This window comes from Cetorhinus maximus, chromosome 21 (genome assembly GCF_964194155.1).
Source record: "Cetorhinus maximus chromosome 21, sCetMax3.hap1.1, whole genome shotgun sequence".
NCBI lineage: Eukaryota > Metazoa > Chordata > Chondrichthyes > Lamniformes > Cetorhinidae > Cetorhinus > Cetorhinus maximus.
Window position 1 is genome coordinate 51,318,154 of NC_135899.1, and position 24,157 is coordinate 51,342,310.

Below are 24,157 nucleotides of genomic sequence, written 5' to 3' on the forward strand. Positions count from 1 at the left end.
GAGAGCGGCTGGCCAATCAAATGGCTGACAGCTCTTTTGGCCGAGCAGCACCACTGAGAGCATTGGCTGCTGCTGGCACTACGTCCAGTCCCCTGAAGAGGAGCAAGGGGTGAGGACAAAGGTATGTTTGGGGTTTTGCTGGGGCCAGGATGGAAAGCCCTGATGAAGGGGTGGAGGTCCAGGGTGGACAGTGCAGGGAGGAGGGGAAACCCAGGAGAGGGGGTGTAGATACTTGACAGGGGAGGGTGGGGGGGCCTCCTATGGTCTGGGGTGTCCAAACAGGAGGCACCCACATCAGGAAGGCCAGCAGTTAATACTGGGCAGCCTGGACACTTGGTGTGGGTCTCCTCCTGTGGCCGCTGGGATTTTTCTTTAGCCAATGGCCATTAATTGACCCAAGAATTAGCCTCCCAATGCTCCTCCTGGTGAGGGTAACAAAGTCATGGGAGGGCAAGTAGGCAACAGGCAGGCACCACTGCCACGGCACCCAATTTTACATGCACACCCACTCCCCCACCAGCCTGCCATCCCATCCCTCGAGGAATGGAATATTTAACCCTATGAATTTGAACCCTTTATACTTGTGTAGCTTGCTTTGTTTAGAATTAAGATTCTAGGGTCCTCTGAGAGAAAAAAAATTGCATAGTCTGTTTTAAATGGACGACCCCTTATTTGTAAACAGTGACCCCTAGTTCTAGGTTCTCCCACAAGAGGAAACGTCCTAGAGTCATAGAGGTCTACAGCACAGAAAAAGGCCCTTTGGTCCATTGAGTCTGTGCCAGTCAAACAAGTACCTAACTATTCTAATCCCATTTTCCAGCACTAGGCCCATAGCCTTGTGTGCCATGGCATCACAAGTGCACATCCAAATACTTCTGAAATGTTATGAGTGTTTCTGCCTCTTCCACCCTTTCAGGCAGTGAGTTCCAGATTCCCACCACCCTTTGGGTGAAAAAATTCTTCCTCACATCCCCTCTAAACCTCCTGCCCCTTACCTTAAATCTACACCCCCTAGTTATTGATCCCTCCACCAAGAGGAAAAGTTCCTTCCTGTCTACCCTATCTGCCCTTCATAATTTTATACACCTCAATCATGCCCCCCCCTCAATCTCCTCTGCTCCAGGGAAAATAACCCCAGTCTATCCAATCTCTCCTCATAACTAAAACGCTCCAGCCCAGGCAACATCCTGGTAAATCTCCTCTGCACTCTCTCTAGTGCAATCACATCCTTCCTATAATGCGGATTCTAGAACTGCACGCAATACTCTAGCTGTGTCCTAACCAGTATTTATATAGTTCCAGCATAACCTCCCTGCTGTTATATTCTATGCCTCGGCTAATAAAGGCAAGTATCCCATATGCCTTCTTAACTACCTTATCTACCTGTCCCGCTACCTTACGGGACCGGTGGACGTGCACACCAAGGTCCCTTTGATCCTCGGTACTTCCCAGGGTCCTACCATTCATCATGTAGTCCCGTGCTTTGTTTGTCCTGTCCAAGTGCATCACCTCACACTTATCTGGATTAAATTCCATTTGCCACTGATCAGCCCATCTGACCAGCCCGTCTATATCCTCCTGTAATCTAAGGCTATCCTCCTCACTATTTACCACCCTACCAATTTTCATGTCATCCACGAACTTATTGATCAACCCTCCTACATTCAAGTCTAAATCGTTTATAGATACCACAAACAGCAAGGAACCCAACACCGATCCCTGTGGAACCCCACTGGACACAGGCATCCAGTCACAAAAACACCCCTCGACCATCACCCTCTGCTTCCTGCCACTCAACCAATTCTGGAACCAATTTGCCTTGGATTCCATGGGCTCTTACCTTCGTTATCAGTCTCCCATGCGGGACCTTATCAAAAGCTTTGCTGAAGCCCAAGTAGACTACGTCAAATGCATTGCCCTCATCTATACACCTGGTCACCCCTTCAAAAAATTCAATCAAATTGGTCAGACATGATTTCCCCTTAACAAAACCATGCTGACTGCCTTTGATTAATCCCTGCCTCTCCAAGTGTAGATTAATTCTGTCCCTCAGAGTTACTTCCAATAGTTTCCCTACCACCGAGGTTAGACTGACTGGCCTGTAGCTCCCTGGTTTATCCCTTCCTCCCTTCTTGAATAACGGTACCAAATTGGCTGTCCTCCAGTCCTCTGGCACCTCTCCTGTGGCCAGAGAGGTTTTGAAAATTATTGCCAGCGTCCCTGCTTTCTCCTCCCCTGCCTCACTCAACAACCTGGGATACATTTCATCCAAGCCTGGAAATTTATCTACTTTTAAGTCTACCAAACCACTTAGAATCTCCTCCCTTTCTATGCTAATTTCTTTAATTATATCATAGTGCTTCTGCCTGATTTCCATACCCACGTCGTCCCTCTCACTTGTGAACGCTGATACAAAGTATTCATTTAGAATCCTCCCTACATCTTCCGGCTCCACACACAAATTACCACTATGGGCCCTACTCTTTCCCTAATTGTCCTCTTACTCTTAATGTACTTGAAAAATAACTTTGGATTTTCCTTTATTTTACCTGCCAGTGTATTTTCATGTCCCCTTTTTGTTCTTCTAATTTCCTTATTAAGTTCCTCCATACACATTCTATACTCCTCTAGGGCTTCTGCTGTTTTGAGCCCTCGGTATCTGCCATAAGCCTCCCTTTTTTTCTTTATCCAATCCTGTATGTCCCTCGACATCCAGGGTTCCCTGGATTTGTTGGTCCCACCCTTTGTCTTTACTGGAATATGTTGGCCCTGTATTCTCCCCATTTCCCTCTTGAATAAGTCCCTCTGCTCTAACGCAGATTCACCTAAAAGTAGCTGCCCCCAGTCCACTCTGGCCAAATCATATCTGATCTTATTAAAATCAGCCTTCCCCCAATTTGGAATTCTGATTTCTGGCCCATCCTTGTCCTTTTCCATAACAACCTTGAATCTAAAGAAGTTATGACCACTATCTGCAAAATGCTCCCCCACTGATACCCCTACCACTTGCCTGGCTTTATTCCCTAAAATTAAGTCCAGGACTGCCCCCTCTCTTGTAGGGCCTTCTACGTACTGGCTTAAAAAGCTCTCCTGGATGCATTTCAAGAATTCCACTCCCTCTAAGCCTATCACACTACGACTAACCCAGTTAATGTTGGAGAAGTTGAAATCTCCCACTGTTGCTACCCTATTATTTTTACACTTCTCTGAAATTTGCCTACATATCTGCTCTTCCATTTCTCTCTGACTGGGGGCCTATAGTGCACTCCCAGCAATGTGATTGCTCCTTTTTTGTTTTTAAATTTTACCCATATGGCTTCATTTGAGGAGCCTTCTAAGATGTCATCCCTCCTTCCTGCTGTAATTGATTCCTTGATTAATATTGCGATACCCCCTCCTCTTTTACCTCCTTCCCTGTCTCGCCTGAAGACCCTATATCCTGGAATATTGAGCTGCCAATCCTGCCCCTCTCTCAACCATGTCTCTGTGACAGCAATGACATCATACTTCCATGTGTTAATTTGTGCCCTCAATTCATCTGCCTTATTTGTCAGACTCCTTACATTAAAATAAATACCATCCAACCTTGTGCCTTAACTGGCGTATAATTTCTATACTTTCTAGACTCACTTGCTCTCTCTTCTAATTTTGGCTGTGCATCTCCCCCTGCTGAATCTCCTCTCAGGATCCCATCCCCCTGCCAAGTTAGTTTAAACCCTCCCCAACAGCACCAGCAAACCTCCCCGCAAGGATGTTGGTCTCATTCTGGTTCAGGTGCAATCAGTTCGCCTTGTACAGGTCCCACTGTCCCCTGCAACGGTCCCAATGTTCCAGAAATCTAAAGCCCTCCCTCCTGCACCATCTCACCAGCCACGCATTCATCTGGACTAACCTCCTATTTCTATACTCACTAGTGCGAGGGACCAGAAGTCATCCACAGATTACTACTTTTGATGTCCTGTTTTTGAATCTGCTTCCTAGCTCTCTAAATTCTGCTTGCAGGACCTTATCCCTCTTTCTGCCTATGTCGTTGGTACCAATATGTACCATGATCTCTGTCTGTTTGCCCTCCCCCTTTAGAATGCTCTGCAGCAGTTCAGTGACATCCTTGACCCTGGCACCAGGGAGGCAACATACCATCCCGGAGTCACGCAAACGGCCGCAGAAACGCCTGTCTGTACCCCTTACTAACGAGTCTCCTACCAATATTGCTCTTCCCCTCTTTTTCCTCCCCACCCTGTGCAGCTGAGCCATTCACAGTGCCATGAACGTGGCTGCACTTCCCAGAGGAACCATCACTCTCACTATTTTCCAACATAGAAAAATGGTTCTTGAGCAAGATGCACCCTGGGGATTTCCTGACTACCTGCCTGACACCTTTCTTCTGACTGGTCACCCATTTCCTCTCTGTCTGCTCTTCCGTAAGCTGTAGGATGACCATGTCTAAAAACATGCTATCCACAAAACTCTCAGCCTCGCGGATGCACCTCAGTGCCTCCAGCTGCCACCCAAGCTCCGAAACTCGGAGCTCAAGTAACTGCAGCTGGTGGCACTTCCTGCACACGTGGTCGGTCAGAACGCAAGGAGCTTCTAGGACTTCCCACATGTTGCAGGTGATACATAACACGGGGCCCAGCTGCCCTGCCATGCCTCTAGTTGAAAAAAAAACCCTTATTTTAAGTTAAATACAGTAAAAAAACGTTAAATTATTTATGTACTTTAAATAAAAACCAGACCTCTTACCTTTCCTTAGCTTAATCTATTTTAAACTGGAGAAAAACACTTACCCACTACTCACCAATCAGCTCTCATCTTTGTGCTGACGTCACTTTTTGAAGCTTACCCGCACTCGCGCTGGTTCTGATCTCTCTGCCACTCTCTCACACTGTCTTGTGATGTCACTCTTGTTATTTTCAACAAGAACTGACTGCAGGCCACTCTTCCCAGACTGCTTCACCGTGATTCTGACTGCAGGACGCTCTTCCCAGACTGCATCACCGTGATTCTGACTGCAGGACGCTCTTCCCAGACTGCTTCATCGTGATGCTGACTGCAGGACACTCTTCCCAGACTGCTTCACCGCGATGCTGACTGCAGGACACTCTTCCCAGACTGCTTCACCGTGATGCTGACTGCAGGACACTCTTCCCACATCCTTTCCACACCCACCCTGTCAAGACCCCTCAGGATCTTACATGTTTCGATCAAATCGCCTCTTACTCTTCTAAAATCCAGTGGATACAAGCCTAGCCTGTCCAACCTTTCCTCATAAGACAATTTTAGTTTGTCCAATCTATATAAAGATCAAAGTCCCCCATAATTACTTTATGAACCTTGTTACATGTGCTCTAATTTCCAGATTTATGCCCCACTGTACTTTATAACTACTGTTAGGGGACCTATAAACAACTCCCACCAATAAAGAACCATAAAGAACTCCCACCCATATTTTGTGCCCCTTCTTGTTTCTTACCTCCATCAAAACTGACTCAACTTGAATTTTTGAGCCATGTTCCTCATTCTCTGCTTTTTAAAATCCCATCCTTTATTATCAGGGCTAACCCCTGTCATTTTCCATTGTGCCTATCTCTTCTTAAAGTTAAGCACCCTGGAATAATTAGTTTCCAACCTTGGCCACTCTGCAACCACATCTCCATAATCGTTATTGGATCAAACCTATTAATTTATATCTCTGTTATTACTTTATCTAATTTATTTTGGATGCTTTGCATATTCAGATTTAATACGTTTCGCTTTGACATTTTTCTCATTATGTCATCTTAGTCACTAATGCCCTTTAACCTTTGTTATTTTCACTGTCCCTTCATGGACCCACTCTGCTTATTTTTACCCACAATGCTGCTCTGCTCTAGTGTCTTGACTTTTCCTTTCCTGAATTATCCCACTTCATTCTGAACTTCTGCTGTAGCATGGAGACATTCAGTGGCTTCTGCCCATACTGCACCAAAGTTGGGACGTTGGCCACCGGACACTGCATCACAGGTAGGTCCATGAGTGCTGCCAGGTTGTGGGCCACTGCTTCCACTCTGTGAAGGCTGGGCACCAAGCTCTGCATGAAGCCCTGTGCCAAATTGAAGTTGGATTGCTCCAGATTCCTTAACAGTAACGAGGCTCTGTGGCAGGCCTGACAATACATCTTGATGTGCATACATATGAACATTCTCCTTTACACCGCCCCATTGAAGTTCTCACCTGCGTTCTCTGGGACCTGGGTCTCTGGTGAGCTGATGCATATGCTATCTGTTCCCTCTGCCCTGGCTGAAGCCTACTTCCGCCTGTTGACTCGCCACGTGCTGATCCTGCCTCCAGGCTATCTACTAAGGTACCAGTATCAGTGCTTCTTCATCAAAGGGCTGGTGTAGCTCTCACCCTTCATGCTAAAGCTGCAGTGGCTGACGAGGTGGCAAATCTTAGGTACCTGAAAGCAGAAATGAAGAAGAGGAGAGCTGAGGGTGACTGTAGTATTCAATAGTTTAATTGATCTATGTTTGACTATGTTGGTCTGTTTACTGATTTATGTTCATTGTACTTGATAGCTTAAGCCTGCTGGTGGAGCTAGAGAGCTGAAATCATTCAGAAGGTTCTGGAATCTTGGCTGAGAGCATATGTGGATAAATCTTGTAATTGCTCAGATATTTTGAAGTACTGTAAATAAACCTGTTGTAGATTTAGAACTAGTGACATCTCTGCATTGATCTGAGATAAATCTGATATATAAGTTATACGGCAAACTGGTGAATACTAACACTGACAGCGTGGGAGGGGTTGGAAAAAGAAGCCCATGGTCACACCATTGATGAGGATGGGGTGGGATTCGAGAAGGTACGTTCCTGCCTTATGTATCATCATCTTGAATGCTCTCAGCAATGCTGAATTTAATGGCCTCAACCACAGCTGGTCCTATAATGCTGAATAACACCTCCTCCAATGGACTTGGTCAATACAGGCCAATTTGCGTCCCACTGGTTCCCTGCTGCTGTCTGTCATTAAGAGCCAGCTTATTCTGCAAGTGTGTGTCTTGAGAACTCCCTGCTCCCCTTTGGGAACATGGCATCTCTCCTCCTTTTCACCCCTATCACTAATGCCTCCAGCGCTGCATCAGAAAGCCTGTGATCCATCTCCCTGGCCTCTTGCTCTATTTCCTATGTTTTTCCTTCTAGCCAAATGTCCCAGAGCCAGTTAAAACAGTTCCTGTTGCATGTGTGCAACTTCCCTTTCGGAGGGCAGGCTGCCTTTAAGGGGTCTAGATATCTGCACATGGTGCTGGCTGGGCCCTCTGTTGAGTGTGTTCCGCACTGGGCTTCACAGTGAAATCATTCAGGGGATGATCCCTGTGCCCATAAATGGCTGTTTCCAATTCTCCCCCCCCCCACCCCCCCATAACGTTTGCTCTTTCAGTCTAATGCATCAGTTTTCTAATCCTTTTACGTGACCAGTATGGAAAAAAACTGAAATTCAGCCTCGGCTTGCAAACAAATCCAGCAACCCCAGCTCCAAGGAGTGGTCCCACTTTGTTTCATTCTGCATTGCTTCAACTCCGTCTGCACCTGCTGTTTTCTCAAATGATCTTTAAACTTGAGCAGAGATGTTGGGGGTACTGGTATAGTTCACCACTGCCTGTGGAGCCACCAGCACGCTGCCCTGCTCTATTGCCTCTGGCGCTTCGGGTTTTTTTTTACAAAATTGAAACACTGTGCCATCTCAGCAGTAATCTGACCTTGCTGGAATGAATAGCTGCTGTTAAAAAAATCCTTTTCAAGGAATTGTTCCCCAGCATCTCATTGTGAAGTGTTGTGCTACGGTTTGGAGCATATTTATTGCTCAGTTGGCAGCACTTAAATAGGCTCTTCTCACAATAGTATTGGTCCACATCATCATTTATCTTTTGCACAGATGGATCAGCATGTTCACTCCATCCAAACATAAATACAAATTCTGACTTGTATCCCCAGTGTCTTCATTTGGGTGTGTCTTTATCCTTTTTCCCCAACCGCCCCCCCCACAACATCCCTGCCACAGGGCCATCTGTAAATTGTTCATATGATTTGCTTTCACAGAGTGCTGACCCTTGTTCCCCTATTAACACATTCTGCTATCTTACCATTATGCCACTATCAGCATCTTCTTTAGTCCTTAACACCACCATTAACACTCCCTTTGCCTTGTGTCCATGACATTTTTGACAACCTCTCCTGAGCTCCCACCTATCCCTGATCTTCTATTTTGCTCCACCTGCTCCACTCCCTCTTAACAGCCTAAAGTCCATCACATTTCTACTTCTCTTTAGCACTGAAGAAGAGTCATATGGACTCAAAACATTAATTCTGTTTCTCTCTCCACAGATGCTGCTAGACCTGCTGAATTTTTCCAGCTTTTTCTGTTTTTATTTCAGATTTTCAGTTTTCTGCTTTTGTCTTTATTTGGGAGTTGCGATCCCTGACTTAGGAAATAGTGCACAGATGGTGTTGCCAGAAACTAACCCCCCAAACCTAAGCCATTATAAAGAAGTCCAAAGGAAAATGCAGTCACATTGGGTGGAATTGTCCCAGATTTGCACTAATTGCAGTTGTGGTCGGGAAAAACAACGTTTTATTCGCCGGCCGCAATGACGGTTTTTCACATCTATCGTCCCAATCCCGCCTCATTAGTCACGCAGCCACACGTCATCTTGCTGGCAGGCAGCTTCTGAATCGGCCGCCATGCCATTATCACACCATTTCCTCACTCCGGGTGCCATATCTAAACTGCAGCTGCATGCACAGTTCTCAATGCTTGCAGTCCGGGACTGCTCCAGTGAGGACATGGCCCTGGAAGCTAGGAAGAGTTTAGTGACCCATCACTGGGATGCCTTGTGGAGTCCCGCCATGATGTCCTCAACCTCTGCTCTGGCTGCAGGAGGTCCAGCAATCTCACCACTCCAGCTTGGGAGGAGGTGGCAGTGGTGGTCAGTGCCAAAGTTGCACAGAAGAGGTTGGCCATTCAGTGCAGAAAGAGGATGAATGACCTCATCTGTGCCACCAGAATGAGGCAACCATCTCATCACCCTAAACTCACACACTCAAGCCCATCACATATTCGCTGGCATCTCACTCACTGCCAGCTCAAGGGACATCACCATTCACTCTATCTCACACACATCACATCTCCATCTGGCCTCATCTCCTCTGGAGGCTGCCTCCTCAGCCCTCATTATCTTGAAGCAACTTGCACAGATCAACATGTGTCCCTACACACGCCCTCAGATACTCCCCTTCCCCAGTACAGCCCTCGCCCTGCAGCCTCTTCCCTTGCCTGAGACCTCTTTGCCCTGCTTCCCCAAACAAGCCCTAGCCCTGCAGCCATTAAAAAGCCATCCCCTGCCTTACGGCTGGTCTGGTAGGTAGAGACCTACCCGTGAGCCCCTCTAAAAGTGATGTGGTGCTGCCTGTAAAACCTGGCGATGATGACTGCGAGTGCTGCCCAAAGCAAGATAGGCACACAAACCTCAAAGCCCCGAGCGAAGTGCAGCTCGCCAGGCGCACGTCGCTTATGTACAGTTGTGAAACATGTCGGTGTGCCCAGATGATCGAGCGTGGGGGGATGATTCTGGCAGGCAGGGATTGTAATTATATGCAGATGCATTAAAATGATGTTCCCAACATGCAGCTACAGGAAACGCGGCCCTTCATTGATGGGTGGAGCGGGCGATTGCAAACTGGTTTCACAACGTTATGAAACCAATTTTTGGCCTTCCCGCCGTATTGTTTGCTCACGCCCGCCATGACGCCCAATGCGAATGGGGATGGAAAATTCCGGCCATTAATTGAGTCATTTCAAGCAGTGAGTTGGGCATTAGATTTACCCCATCTTGTTTTGCCTGCGACGCCACAGTGTGTTGAACTACCTGTTAACTACCAGAGAATATCTTGGTTCAGAAAAAAATGAAATTGCTTTTAAATGGAGACAAAGGGGTAATTTCCCTCTCCCCTCAGTTATTCCTGCCTCCCAACCTGAGCAGGATCTCTGTGAATAGAATGGGTTTGGTGGCTTGAATTGACACACAAAAAAAGATGAAGTTTGATATGCTTTTTAACTAATGCTTTTTTTTCCTTTTTCTTTTTAAACCTCAGTTGTTTTATTGGATTCTAAAGAGTCACAAGCTGAATTGGGATGGACTGCTCACCCCTCAGATGGAGTAAGTATGAAACACTTCCCTGATGTTTGCCTATCAGCTCTTCACAGTGCATTTGGGCAGCTCATTTAAAGCCAAAATTTTCATGACCCACTCTCAGCACCATCAATCTTGGAGAAATAAGTGGATTTGAATTAATTATTGAAGATTGTTGATCAGGAGGGCCAGTGGCTCCTTTCTTCCTGACCTCCTGTGTCCGTCTGGTTAAGGTTAAGGATATTATGCCGTTCAACTGTTTTAAATCCTGCTAGCCTAACAGTGAGACACAAATGCTGGAACTTCATCAAAGATATTTCATAGATCACACCATGTGCTGGGGACTGACTCATTGTTGCTTGGTACCCTGAGTAGTGAGTGATGTGGCTTTGTGGATACTTAGGTACACATACACATGAATGTAATTCCTAAATCATATTGGAATAATATAACAATTTAACAGTCAGTGTGTTTAGTTTAATAAAATCGAATTTACAGCCTTTTCTAGTTATGCTTGAATGTTTGCCAAGCAATGATTTATTGTACCTATTTATTGATGTCCTAGGTCAGTTTGTGTTGCTAAATCTATAGTGATCAAATTGGTAATTTTGTTTGCTGAACATTATATCATGATTCTACTTTAAGAACTGATATCAGTATACAGATTTTGAGGAGTCACATTCAGGCAGTCCCAGAAATCTAAGAAATCCTACATTAAAATGATAGTCTTCGAGCTTTTTACTTTTTAAGATATATGAATTCTTGTGCTGATCAAGAAATGGAATTTAAGTGCTGCAGAGAATTTTGGACATCCACAGCAACCTCCCCTCTAATTTTTTTTTTTGTTATGTGTGACCTATTCATTTAAATGCATGGGCCCTTTTATATGGCTGCACACATGAGGTAACTTAGAGGCCATTTTGTGCTCGGCCTGTGCTGTCACCCAAGGTCAGCATCAAGCACACCCAAATCAGGATTAACGTGGGTTGTTTACCAAGTAAAGCTTCCCCTACTTTGCCCCAAGAAACGCTATAGTTCAGTTTCATGACTGCTATCTCACCAGTGTGACAGTTTTTAATTTCCCACAACAGCCACTTTTGTGTCGTCTCTGAATGAGCTTGATAAATCAGGGCCTATTTTGTATTTTATTCATGGCCTGCTTCTTAAAACACCCTGGAGGAACATAATTACCTCTTAAGCAATGCCTTCCTGATATGTTCCTGTAGAATCTTTAAGACAATCATTACCTGTCACTATTATTCATTTACTTTAAGGGTTTACTCCTTTATTGATTTTGAGATCATTAACGATGTCCTAAAATGAGACTATTGTTTACTCAGATATCCTATTTGATTATATGGTCCTCTGCTGGATAATAAAGACATGAGTACTGCTGGTGCCAGAATAGAACAGTGGTGACTTTAAACATTTTTACAAAGTGGTTTACAAAGAACATCAGAATTTTGTGTTGCAGACCATTGTCCTAAAGCCCATTGTTGCCTAGATTGGCAAATAGATTTACCAGATGACGGTAGAAGAGGGACAGTGAAGTGACATTTGAGAAAGAATGGAAGTCATTGTTTCTTAGTGAATTTAATGGAATTTTAAACTTCCTTGATTTTGGTAGGGCTCAGGTAACCTTAGTCATCTAGCTGTCTTTTGATTGTGAGTTTTAACCTTGGTGCACCTGAGACAATCTCACTTCCCCATTCAGGGATATCCTCTTGCTTCACCTGCCTAGAGATGTTGCTCCAGTGTTCTCCTTCCCCACCCCACACCACGCAGCCTGTCCATGGAACCACTGGATTTTTGGCCCCTCAATTCAGCAAGGTGCCCGTTAGCACTCATTTAAGCACCGAGTCCCTCACTATCAGTATTCCAAAGAGATACAAACTATTTTTATGTTATTTCATGGGATATTGGTGTCACTGGTAAGCATTTGTTGCCCATCCCTAATTACACTTGAGAAGGTGGTGGGTGAGCTGCTTTCTTTGAACTGTTTGTAGCCCATGTGGTGTAGATACACCCACACTGAAAATGGTCTAGCCCCCAGTCAGAGAGTTTGGGTGGGAACAGCAGGTGTACTGTAACTTAGTGACTTGGCCATATGTTTAAAATCAGGCCCCTAATATGCAAGACAAGGCTTTAACTAGACTAAGAGAGATAAATGTATATTTCATATTAAGATGATTACATTTATCCATTGAATTGTCTTTTGTCACTTTTGGTACCTTTATTTTTTTCACATGAAATCACTACCTTTCCTAAAAGCTTAAGCTTGATTTTGCCCCAAGATGTGATTATTTTAGTTGAATGCAGAACTGGACTCCGAGTCTTGCAGAGTGCATAATCTTCCAAAATGTATTATGAGCATTTAATCAACTCAACTAATACAATTCTTCATCTTGACCTTTTAATCATACTTGGGCCTTTCTTTCAAAATCATTTGCAGAAAAACTTTGTTCAGATAAAATGTAGTATGATTGTGTTTTTCAAGTGTATGAAAGGGGGATAAAGTTTAAATGTGACAGACTGTGTTAATTACTCACTTGTTACATTTTTTGTTTATGCTCAAATTATGAATTCCACTCCATTATTTTTCTCTGAAAAATTAAATTGTATGGTTGTATGATTTGAATATGAAATGGGTGATGAATTTGAGTAGGTTTTAAATTTCAGGTTTTAAATAAAAGATTTCTATTGTTTACTTCAAAAGCTTATTGAGCTATGATAACAAGCCTCTTTCCTCATCTTAATCTGAGTCATTTTTATTATGTGAAAAGTGACTTGAATTTTGAAAGAGGGAGACATGGACGCATGCCCGGGAACCAATTACAAAGCACTGAATTAATTGTTTGCAGAGATCTCTCGGAAACATTCCCACACCATTGCTACAACATGGGAAAGCATTCTGCTGTGCTTTCAGATCCCTGCTTTCCCTCTCTCCTTAAAGCTCACAACAGACTCTGGGAATTCATCATTGAGCCAAGTCTTGTTCCACCACCAGCTCTGCTGAATCCTCGGTCCCCCTGCTACAGTGATGCCAGAACAAAGGAACCTCCCTCTAGATGGTGCCATGCTTCAGTATCATCCCTCCAGTGTGCCTGGAGCAGAGAGTCACTCCACGTTGCAACTAAACCCCACCCCTCCCCGGTATTGCAAAATAGCTGCCTCCAACATTGTGAAATCAACTTATTGCCCTCAGCTTTACAAATGCTAATGCATAGATAGAAGAAAATATAAATATAAAGCACCATTGATTTACTGTTGTCGCAGAATTCAATCTCTGACACCTCACTTTAAACAAAGAAAATCTGAACTCCACAGGTCTGCTCATCCTCTGAGGATAGGCGAAGTTCTTTGCATTTCTCAAAATGATTTGAAAAAAAAATGTAGTCTAAAATTATGAAAGCCTTGCTTCAGGTACACTTAACAATTTGCTCAATTTGTAATAGGAATTGCTCGACTTTACCTCACAATAGCCCCTGCGATTAATGGTAGAGTATCCATTTATTGACATTTGGCACAGGAAATTAATGTTTATTTTTCTCAGTGGAATTGCTGAACCCTTGGAGATCCATCACGGTGCGCTATCCTGCTGTGTGGCAATGTTTCCAGACCCTATGATCCTGCTTGCAGTGCTCCTAACCTAATATAAAACTTGAAAAGATGCCACGGACTGTCAGCTAGTCAGTATATTAAAAATCCAAAGCCTGCAGACAGCACAGTCCAGATATTGGTTTGTTACAGATGCAAAACAATCTTTCCACTGAATGCTTCCAAGCAGCAGCCTGAAATTGGCGAGTGCATTAAAATCCCCAAAGTTCCCTCACCAAACAATAATGAAAGTATTGGACTATTGCTTCTGACGTGTAACTTATAAAGCACCTTCTACTCTGCCAAATTTACTAACCAAACAAAAGCTCCACTCTCAATCAGCCTGTGGCTCACTTGCGCATGCTAGAAGCCACATATATTCAAACACAGGGCCCTGTCCTTTGCAGACTAAAGGAACGTGTCGACACGTTGCACCTTTTTCAGTTAAACAAAAGCTTAGGGAACAGTTTATCTCTGGTTCATTCCCCAGGATAATGCCCTTGACCAATCAGAGTTGACCTGTCCGATTTAAATTTGAACAAAGCTGGACAGTTAACTGTTCCATGCTGCATTCTCCATGACAACGCCTGCACCAATCAAAGTCCACTTGCCAACAAATTAGCACTCTCTTTTCATGCAGTATAAATTGTTGTTTCCCTGTAACTGTTGGAAATTTCTTGTGAGCCATTGTAATGAGTGCAAGACAAATAGCTTTGATAGCGTGTCTCTTTTTCAGCAATATTCAAGTTCTGTACGACCAATGACTATAGTTGCATAATACTTCACTGTGTTAGGGAAACTCTCACATAAAACATGTTGGACTGAGAATGAATAGCTTCAACGGGATTGCAAACGGCTACTCTGCAATAATGATTTTTCAGAGCTTCATTTGTAATTTACAGCAAAGACTTGTACTTGCATTGTGTCATCTACACAGTGAACCAGCAAGGGGCTTCACAAGATGGGAATGGACACCAAGTAGGAGGTGGGAGAAGGGTTAGGGGAGTTGACCAAAACCGTGCATTGAAGGTAAGTTTTTAAGGAAGCTTTTGAAAGTGTACAGTTTTTTGTGAAGGGAATTGTAGACTACAGGGTCAGGATGGCAGAGCCAGTTTTGTGTTGAAGTTGCATAAATGGACTTTGCATAGGATACTTACAGGTAACCAGAGAAAGGAGAATTTTGACTGAAACGTCTGGCCTGAATTTGAACGTGCCATTGCCACACCAAGGCACAGCATGGGCTGATGCAGTATTACATGCCTGTACTCAGCCTCTTCAGGGAGGTGAAAGGTCAGAGCCTGGTCTACAAATGTGGCCAGTTCCCTGTTGCATAAAAATTGATTATCCTTTTGAAGAGTGACATCTGACAAGAAAATTATAGAATTGTGGCTCTGTTTGTGTAAAGAAGCCTGAAAAGAAAATAATGGCCACAAAAGTTTACAACCATGTACATAGGAATAAAAGATTTGGATAAAGGATAGTTGGATACACAGCTGCAATGTTTATTATGTAACCCGCCTGTATTTGGAAATACAAGACAAGTTTATCAGGTGTTGTCCCACCCATCCACTTCAAGTTATAGAAACATAAGACGGAATATAGGAATATGAGGAGGCCATTCAGCTCCCTCGAACCTCTTCCTCCATTCAGTTAGATCATGGCTGATCTGTACCTTTAATTATAAATACCCATTTTAGTTACCTACCCATTTTGGTTGCAAACCCTGAATACCTTTGCCTAACAAAACTCTATTATTCTCCATTTTGAATTGACCTAGCCACACACAGCTTCTTTGGGAAGGATCCTTCCACTCCCCTTTGTGTGAAGACCGGCTTTCTAACATCACTAGGCCTAGCTCTATTTTTTAGGTTCTGTCCCCTTGTTCTGGGCTCCCGACGAGAAGAAACCATTTCTCTCTAACTATACTCACAACTTCTTTGACTGTCAATTAAATCACCTCTTAAATCCTGGCTGTGAATCTCATTTAGGGACTTGGATAAAAAGCTATGTTAGACTGTGAAGACTGAGAGAGGAGGAATGGTACGAGTATCTTGAGATTTAAAAATTTTGTTTTTATCTCTCTTCAGTGGGAAGAGATCAGCGGAGTGGATGAAAACTATAAACCAATTCGCACTTATCAGGTCTGTAATGTCATGTCTCCCAATCAAAACAACTGGCTTCAGACCGGTTGGATTCCACGACGGAATGGGCAGAGGATCTTCATTGAGCTGAAGTTCACGTTAAGAGACTGCAACAGCATCCCAGGAGTGGTTGGAACATGCAAAGAGACATTTAATCTTTACTATATTGAGTCAAACAATGACCTGGGCAGAAACATTGAGGAGAGCCAGTATGTGAAAATTGACACGATAGCGGCGGATGAAAGCTTCACGCAAGGAGATCTTGGCGAGCGCAAAATGAAACTTAATACAGAAGTTCGAGAAATTGAGCACCTTGGCAGGAAAGGATTTCACCTCGGCTTCCAGGACGTAGGGGCTTGTGTAGCCCTTGTTTCAGTAAGAGTTTATTACAAAACTTGCCTTTCCACGGTGCAAAGTTTGGCTGTTTTCCCAGACACTGTGGCAGAAGCTGCCTTCTCGACCCTGGTGGAAGTACGAGGATCATGTGTTAATGACTCTGAAGCAGAAATGGGCAATCCCCCCAGGATGCACTGCAGTGCAGAAGGTGACTGGTTGGTACCTATTGGGAAATGTACTTGCAGTGCTGGGTACGAGGAGAAAGATGGCAAGTGTGAAGGTAAGCACTTTGTTGCAGGATGTTTCTTTTCAGTTCATGTGAGATTTGGGTTAGTAATGACACCATTGGAATCTGTATCGATTAGGTCAATGGTATTGCTAGGAGCCACAGTGTGTTTTTGTAAACAAATCTCGAGATTTACCAAATGCAGGTAAAGGTGCATTTATTATCTTTTCCCAGTTGCCATGGGAGAGTATTGGTGGGCCTCTACCACTGCTCCCGTAAAGTGATGGTGTTCTCACAATGCTGTTTGTTAGATAGTTGCAGGCATTTGACTCGGTGATGACCACAGAATGAGCTATTTTGCCCAAGTCAAGGAGGTAATGAACTTGGAGATGATCTTGTAAGGTCGCTGCTCTTTCTTTCTCCTCTTTCTTGCGGTTGGCCTGGAAGTGCTGTCTAAGTGAGTTTGTTGCTGTACCGCATCTTGTAGTTTATACATGCTGTGGCCACAGTGAGTGGTAGATAATGAGTTTAGTGGTAGGGATGCCAATCAAGTAAAACTGCTTTCTGCTTGAATGTGTCATGCTTCTTGAGTAGTGTTGCAACTGTAGCCATCCATATAAGTGGTAAGTTATGCATCACACTCCTGACTTGAGTCTTTGTAGATGGTGGAAAGAGTTTGAGGTGAACCTTTTATTGCATATGCAGCCTCTGGTTAGTGGTGAATGTTGAAGGTTGGGTACTTTGTCATGGGGGTGCCTTTTCTTGTTGGCGATGTTCATTACTTGGTACTTAGGTATGAATATCACCTATCAGCCTATGTCTCGTTGATGTTCCAGGACCTGCTGTAGGCTGGCACGGGATTCTCCTTCATTGTAGAAATCGAACTAAATGCTGTCAAATTTTCAGCAAACAGACTCTAATCTTGACCTTGTGTCAGGTCACTAATGAAGCAACTCAGGCTAAGGATATTTATGTAGTAATGACCTTTGGCTTTGCTAATTGACCTCTCAGCCATCTTCCCTGTACGTCCATGACACCAGCTGAAAAGTCTTTTTTTCCCTTTTGACCTCGATTAACCTCTGGCTTGGGCTCCTGGTGTCTTGATCTCTGGATCCAGACCAAGACAGAATCAGTAGACAAAAGTTTTCAACAGAACTGGAACTAAACATCGAGAAGCAGATGGCTAGTGAGTGAGTATTATTTAATGGCAGTCTTGTTTATTTTTCATTCATTTTGATGATGATTAAGAGGAAGGCGATACATCAGTTGACCTCATTAATGTTCCTAGTAGAAAGAGCACCCATTGCTGAACTACATAGAAATGATACTCTACAATTTTAATCCAGGTTCTTCTGGAAGGCAAAGCCAATCCTTTTACATTGCACGTAGTTGTGTAGCTAATTGGAGTCTATAATAGCATTGCTGCAACTCATTTCCTTTCTGAATCCTAAGCTACAGATGGAGTTCACATTGTATTAATGATGGATGGTAGGCACATAAATTGCCAGGATATAAGGAATCAAAATAATGAGTATGGTGAAATTTTGTTGAATTATAATTTCCAATAATGTTGCTTGGAGACTAATGCTTTAAAGTGCTTGATGTATTTTCTGTGCGCTTGTAAATAAATTGATAGCTTTTAAAAGTTGATTTAAATTTTAGATTTTTCTCCCATTTTAGGGAGAAATTATTATTGCATCCTCCAACCATTAGAAAGACTTCCAGAACCTAGAAATAGCTCCAAAATTACCATACAAACATTTAATATGTATGAAGTTGTTCAGCCATTTTAACAGATGCTAACCTCATTAAAACAAAGGAAAATTCTAACTCTGATTTTCTTAGAGTTCTTCTTCCGTGCAATTTGACCGGAAGATAACGTACAACAGCATAGGTTCATACTATTATCAAAGCAAAATACTGCGGATGCTGGAAATCTGAAACAAAAACAGAAAATGCTGGAAAAACTCAGCAGGTCTAACAGCATCTGCAGAGAGAAAGACAGAGTTAACGTTTCGAGTCTGTATGACTCTGAAGAAGACTCTGAACGTTATCTCTGTCTCTCTCTCTCTCCACAGATGCTGTTAGACCTGTTGAGTTTTTCCAGCATTTTCTGTTTTTGCTTTAGGTTCATACCATTTCTCTGCTCACTTGTTTCCTCTGAGAGGAATCTGTGCCCTGCTCCTTCTATTAACCTGGCCAAGAAAGTACCTGAGTCTTGCGCTACTGAGTGTCAGGCACTCATAGACTGTTTTCCTGTGTTAGGCTGAAGGGTGATCTAAATTGAGATCTTTAAAATGATTAAGTGATCTTAGGGCAGGTTAAAGAGAATGTGTTTCCCCCTGTAGGGAAATCCAGAAAAGGAGAGCACAATCTTAAAATTAGAGCTTAGGCTGGTTAGGAGTTAAATCAGGGAAGCACTTTTCCTACACAAACGATCGTAGAAACCAGGAAGCACTCTCTCCCTAAAAGGCTTTGAAGGCTGAGTCAATTAGACCTTTCAAGACAGAGATCAACAGATTTTTGCAGCGAACAGTATCAAGGGATAAAAACAGAGAGTGCTGGAAATACTCAGCAGGTCTGGCAGCATCTTGGCAGGACTGGAAATTCCTGCCAAAAGTCAGTGGATCTTTTGTTGGTCCGCTGAATTATCCCACCTGCTCATGACGGATGCCGCTGTGGGCGTGACCAAAAAATCCTGGCCAATGCTTCGAATGGAACACTTCTCCGGAGTGATGTCGGACTCGCAACGTTAACTTTGTTTCTCTCTCCACAGATGCTGCCAGACCTGCTGAGTGTTCCCAGCAATTTGTGTTTTTATTTCAGATCTCCAGCACCCGCAGTATTTTGCTTCTATACAGTATCAAGGGACTGAGATCAATGGTAGGTAATTGGAGTTGAAATAAAGATTGGCCATGATCTGATTGAACAGCAGTCAGACTTGAGGGGCTGAATGGTCAACTCCTACTCATATCTTTATACATACTGTTATTTGCCTCACGGTATTCTTCAATGGGTGAGGGAGCCTATTAAAAGCATAAGCAGAAACGTAATTTGTGCCAGGTACTTAGTACAATTTATTCCAATTTTCTGCAATATTCTTCAAAAAGTGAGATAGGCTCCATGCCCTTGTTTCTACCTATATGAATAATTAGGGGTAAAATAATAAGCTTCATTTTTTGGACCGCTAACAGCAAGTAGCATTTCACAAAAGCAAGATTACAGGCAACCAGTCCCCATCCCTCTTGCCAATGACAGGCTGGAAGCAAGAAAGGAATTGCATTCATTTAACTTTCTTGTGACATTCCAAAGTGCGCCAAAGCCAGTGAAGTGCTTTTGAAATGTAGTCACTGTGGAAATCTAGGGAAACATGGGAACTAACAGGTGCATAACAAGATCCTTCAAAGAGCTAATAAATAATATAATAAATGATCAGATTTATCTATTTTGGAGATGTTAATGGATAAATGTTGGGCAGGGTACTGAGATAACGTTATCTGGGGGAAAAACTGACGAAGGCAGGAACAATTGCTGTTAATACAATAAACACTCGTATTCACTAAATCCTGTGCGATCAGCTTAATTTACTGTTGGGTGCACTGCTTTGTTTTAATATCCATTCAAGGGATATGGGCGTTGCTGGCTGGTCCTGCATTTATTGCCCTTGTCCAGGAGGCATGTAAGGGTCAACCACATTGTGGGTCTGAAGTCACATGTCGGCCAGACCAGGTAAGGACAGCAGATTTCCTTCCCTAAAGGACATTAGTGAACCAGATGGGTTTTTACAACAATCGACAATGGTTTCACGGTCATCATTAGACTTTTAATTCCAGATTCTTATTGAATTCAAATTCCACCACCTTCTGTGGCAGGATTTTAACCCTGGTCCCCGGAGCATTCCCCTGGGTCTCTGGATTACTAGTCTAGTGACAACACCGCTACGCTACCGCCTCCCCTTTAAAATAGTAATTTCTCACTTGAAGGTATATTTTGCAAGATTTAGTGAGAATTAAATGAACTTAGTTTTCACGGGTGTCGTTCTGATGCGCCAAGGCTGACTTTTTTTTAATGTCTGTTAATTCACATTTATAGTCTGATATTGGAAGCAGAGTATGAAGTTTTCACAATGTCTTGATCGACATTTTTCCCTCAACCACAGCACCAAACACAGATAAACAGCTCATTCATTTGCTCCAAAAATGTATATCTTGGCCAACAGATTTCCTCTCATAACTGTGACTACACTTCAAAAGTGAAAAGTTTGGGATGTCCTGAGGCTGTGATAAGAATTTACGCGACACAAGTTCATTCTACCAAGGATTTACTAAAATGTCAGTGAGGATTCACAAAGTGTTTTAATAAACAACTGCCACATAATTTCATCCCTCCTGCACCCAACCTCCCCCCCACCCAAGTCCCCACCTTCACAGCTGCCTATTTAATGTGGATACTTTATATTGTCCAGCTTATACAGTCTTTGGGTGGCGTCAGCAAGAACCTTGTAGGATGTGATTGAAACTCAGCAGGTGTCTAAGATGAATGTACAGTTCCCAGACTTACAGACACTGTCTCAGGCTTTAACAAAAAATCCACTGTCCCTGATGCTGGTGAATGCATTGTGTACAAATCCACACTCTCACAGCTGACCATTTTCTGCCATGAGAACGTGTAAATTTGTGATTTGGACAAATTGGAATTTTTAACTCTTCATTATATTAGGTACCATTTTGTGTCAACTGTAAACCTGCAAGAATGATCCGGCTTTTTATAAAATGCAAGCTCCTCACCTTGTTTTGCAACTTTTTGGAAATCTCCATCTTTCTCATTCTCATCCTCATTCTTTCACCCCTACCTTTTGAAGCGATGAAGGACAATCTTGCATTTATATAAAGCCTTTCACAACCTTAATGTCCCAAAATGCTATAAAGCCAATTAAATACTTTAAGGGTAGTTACTGTTGTGATGTAAGAAAAGCAGCAGCCAAGTTGCCACAGCCAAGATACTACAATCAGCGAAGGAATAAGCATCAGATCACCTCCTTGTAAGTGTTGGTTGATGGATATAGAGAACTCTCCTGCTTTATATTTTTTAGAAATGGTGCCATTGGATCTTTTAGACCCACCACTGCTCAGCACTGCCCTGAGGTGTTAGCCTGGATTATGCTCACAATATGGAGCAGGGGTTGAGGCCACAATATTCTGACTCGGGTGAGGGTGCTGCCACTGTACCATAGCTGACTTTAAACCTGTTTCTGTAAACAACACTGAGCTTTCCTGCCCTGAATGTCCATTTTACGTAGCTGAGTACATGACATGTGTACGGGGACACATGTTGTGAAACTGCATGCATTATGCAATTACTCCATTTTGCCCCTACCTTGCACCGAGTGGACGTCACATTGCTCAGCACCCTTGCTGCCCTTCAAAATTGCCCTGAGGACTTTGGACAATGTGGAAATCTTAAGCCATTTTGCACCAGTTAATTAGGTGTAACCTAATTGAAAATCCACCTTCCTGGATTGACAAGTGGCCTCGTCAATGAATAGGAAATCTTTTCTGAGAACCAGGTAGATGTGTATCAGGAGCGCATTTTCATTCACAGGAGATCAACATCACTGTTTGACTGTTCTGGCATCCTTTCAAGTGTTGACTTAACTGTTCCCATCCAATATGCCCCGACATTTGCACGTTATGTGCAGAGCAAAATCCCTTGTTCTATAAACTCGTACTTTAGTTCTAAAGTACTTTGTAACAATTGCTCTTTCAAATAGAGCTGTCACAGGGGTATAATTAAGTTGTTTTTCTGCCATCTTCATAGGCCTCAGTAATTGACTCTTTCACCATTCAATAATATGACCACAGGAAAGGGAAACGTGATGCCCTGGAACGTGTACCACCCTTTTCCTTCCTTGGCTGATGATAGTGATTGCAAACCAGGTTGTCAGCCTTCCACTGGTTAGGCATAAGTCTGTGTCTTTGTGAGGTTACTTAATATGTATACATAATAGACACACACACACACGCACACACACACACACACACATTTACACACATACACACACACACACACATATACACACACACGCACACACATGCACACACATATACACACACACATACACACACATATACACACACATACACACACATACATATATACTAAACACACATACACATACACACGCGTATGCATGCATGCATGCACGCAGTGGACAGGGGAATTTTTGTCCATTGTCATCTGTTGTCCTTTACTAATTGAGCTATTCTAGAGCTTGGTGCCAGCTGTGTGCAGAACCGCGTATAATGTGTTGTATCCCCCAGCAGATAAAATACTGCTTTGGAGATTCACCTAAACATGATACCTCAATAGGCTGATCCAAATACATGTCTCTATTTCATAACTGGCTACTTTGAGAATCATTGGATTGTAAAGTCTGTCTACATTTATAACATAAATCAGCTTTAGAAATATCTTTTGTCACACTGTGTGCTCCAAAAAGTACAGATGTTGAAATTCTAAACAGGCTGCATTGAACATTTGTTGAAACTCATTATTGCCATCTGCTGCCTTTCTGCAAGTTTCCTAATATCAAACTTAACCCTTGAATGTGCTGGATAAATGAACTTGGACGTGTTCAGCTCCACGAATGTTCTTTGGGTTGCAATTTCCATTTGTCAGCACAGCTTAAGAATTAAAACTGATGTTAGCAATTGCAAACAGTAAGTGTTTTGTTGAGGATTGCCATTGTCCTTTTGGATTTGCAGTGCTGTCTTCCAATAACTCTTTCAAGTTTGCCAGTTCCACACCCAACCGGTGCTACCCAAGTTAATAGAAGTTCAGAGGCTGTTGGGTAATTTCGGTCAATAACAACCTTTTGTTTACAGTTGTTAAGCTTGTTACATTGCTGTCTTCACTCTGTATCCATAGTCCACTGCCATGTCCTTTTCCTTTCTGTCCTGCATGCTAGCTCTGTGCTCAGTAGTCTCCCTGATTGAGCATGTTTAAACACAGATTCACTGTAGGGACAAGAATGGGGGACATCCTAATGATGATGATCATTTCTGCATGATTAGCAAATATATTTTTCCTTCCGATATATCAGGTACGTTGCGTTGAGTCCCTGCAGCAAACTGAAATGCAAATTTCAAGAGAGGTTTCCCAACTCTTGTGTTGATAGTGTCAGCAGCCTTACAGCACTTATCAGCATAGTAAGCAAGGCAGTTTTTTCTCAAATCTGTGGAAGAGGTCTTGATCAGCGCATTGGCTTTATTTCAAGTAGTGATAGATGACTGCCTCTATTATCCTTGGGAATTGGGAATAGCTAGGTCAAGTTATTTTATTTACAAATAGCTATAAAAATAAAAGCAGGCAGAACAACTGGCACCAGATTCGGATACACCAAAGGCACACCCAGCCCCACAACCTGACAAAGTCTCCCTCAGTAACATCTGGGAACTTGTGCCAAAATATAGACCAGCAGTCGCACAAACAAGTCAATCCGTAACCTGACATAATCATGCTCACAGAATAGTCATTTCAGACATTGTCTAACAAAAGCAAAACTATCCACCTCTCCTTGACATTCAATGGGATTACCATCACTGAAAGAATTGGCCAATGAGATAGTTGATGCATTGGTTTTAATTTTCCAAATTCCCTAGATTTGGGGAAGGTTCCATTAGACTGGAA

General features: G+C 43.1%; 1 protein-coding gene across 1 annotated transcript in view; it reads left to right on the top strand.

Moving 5' to 3' along the window:
• The window catches only part of epha10 (EPH receptor A10), a 603,193-nt gene that overhangs the window by 99,973 nt on the left and 479,063 nt on the right, over positions 1-24,157 (top strand). The window contains exons 2-3 of the mRNA XM_078566952.1: positions 10,131-10,195; positions 15,853-16,522. Of these exons, the coding sequence (XP_078423078.1) occupies positions 10,131-10,195; positions 15,853-16,522 (735 nt within the window). The remainder of the gene's footprint in view (positions 1-10,130; positions 10,196-15,852; positions 16,523-24,157) is intronic.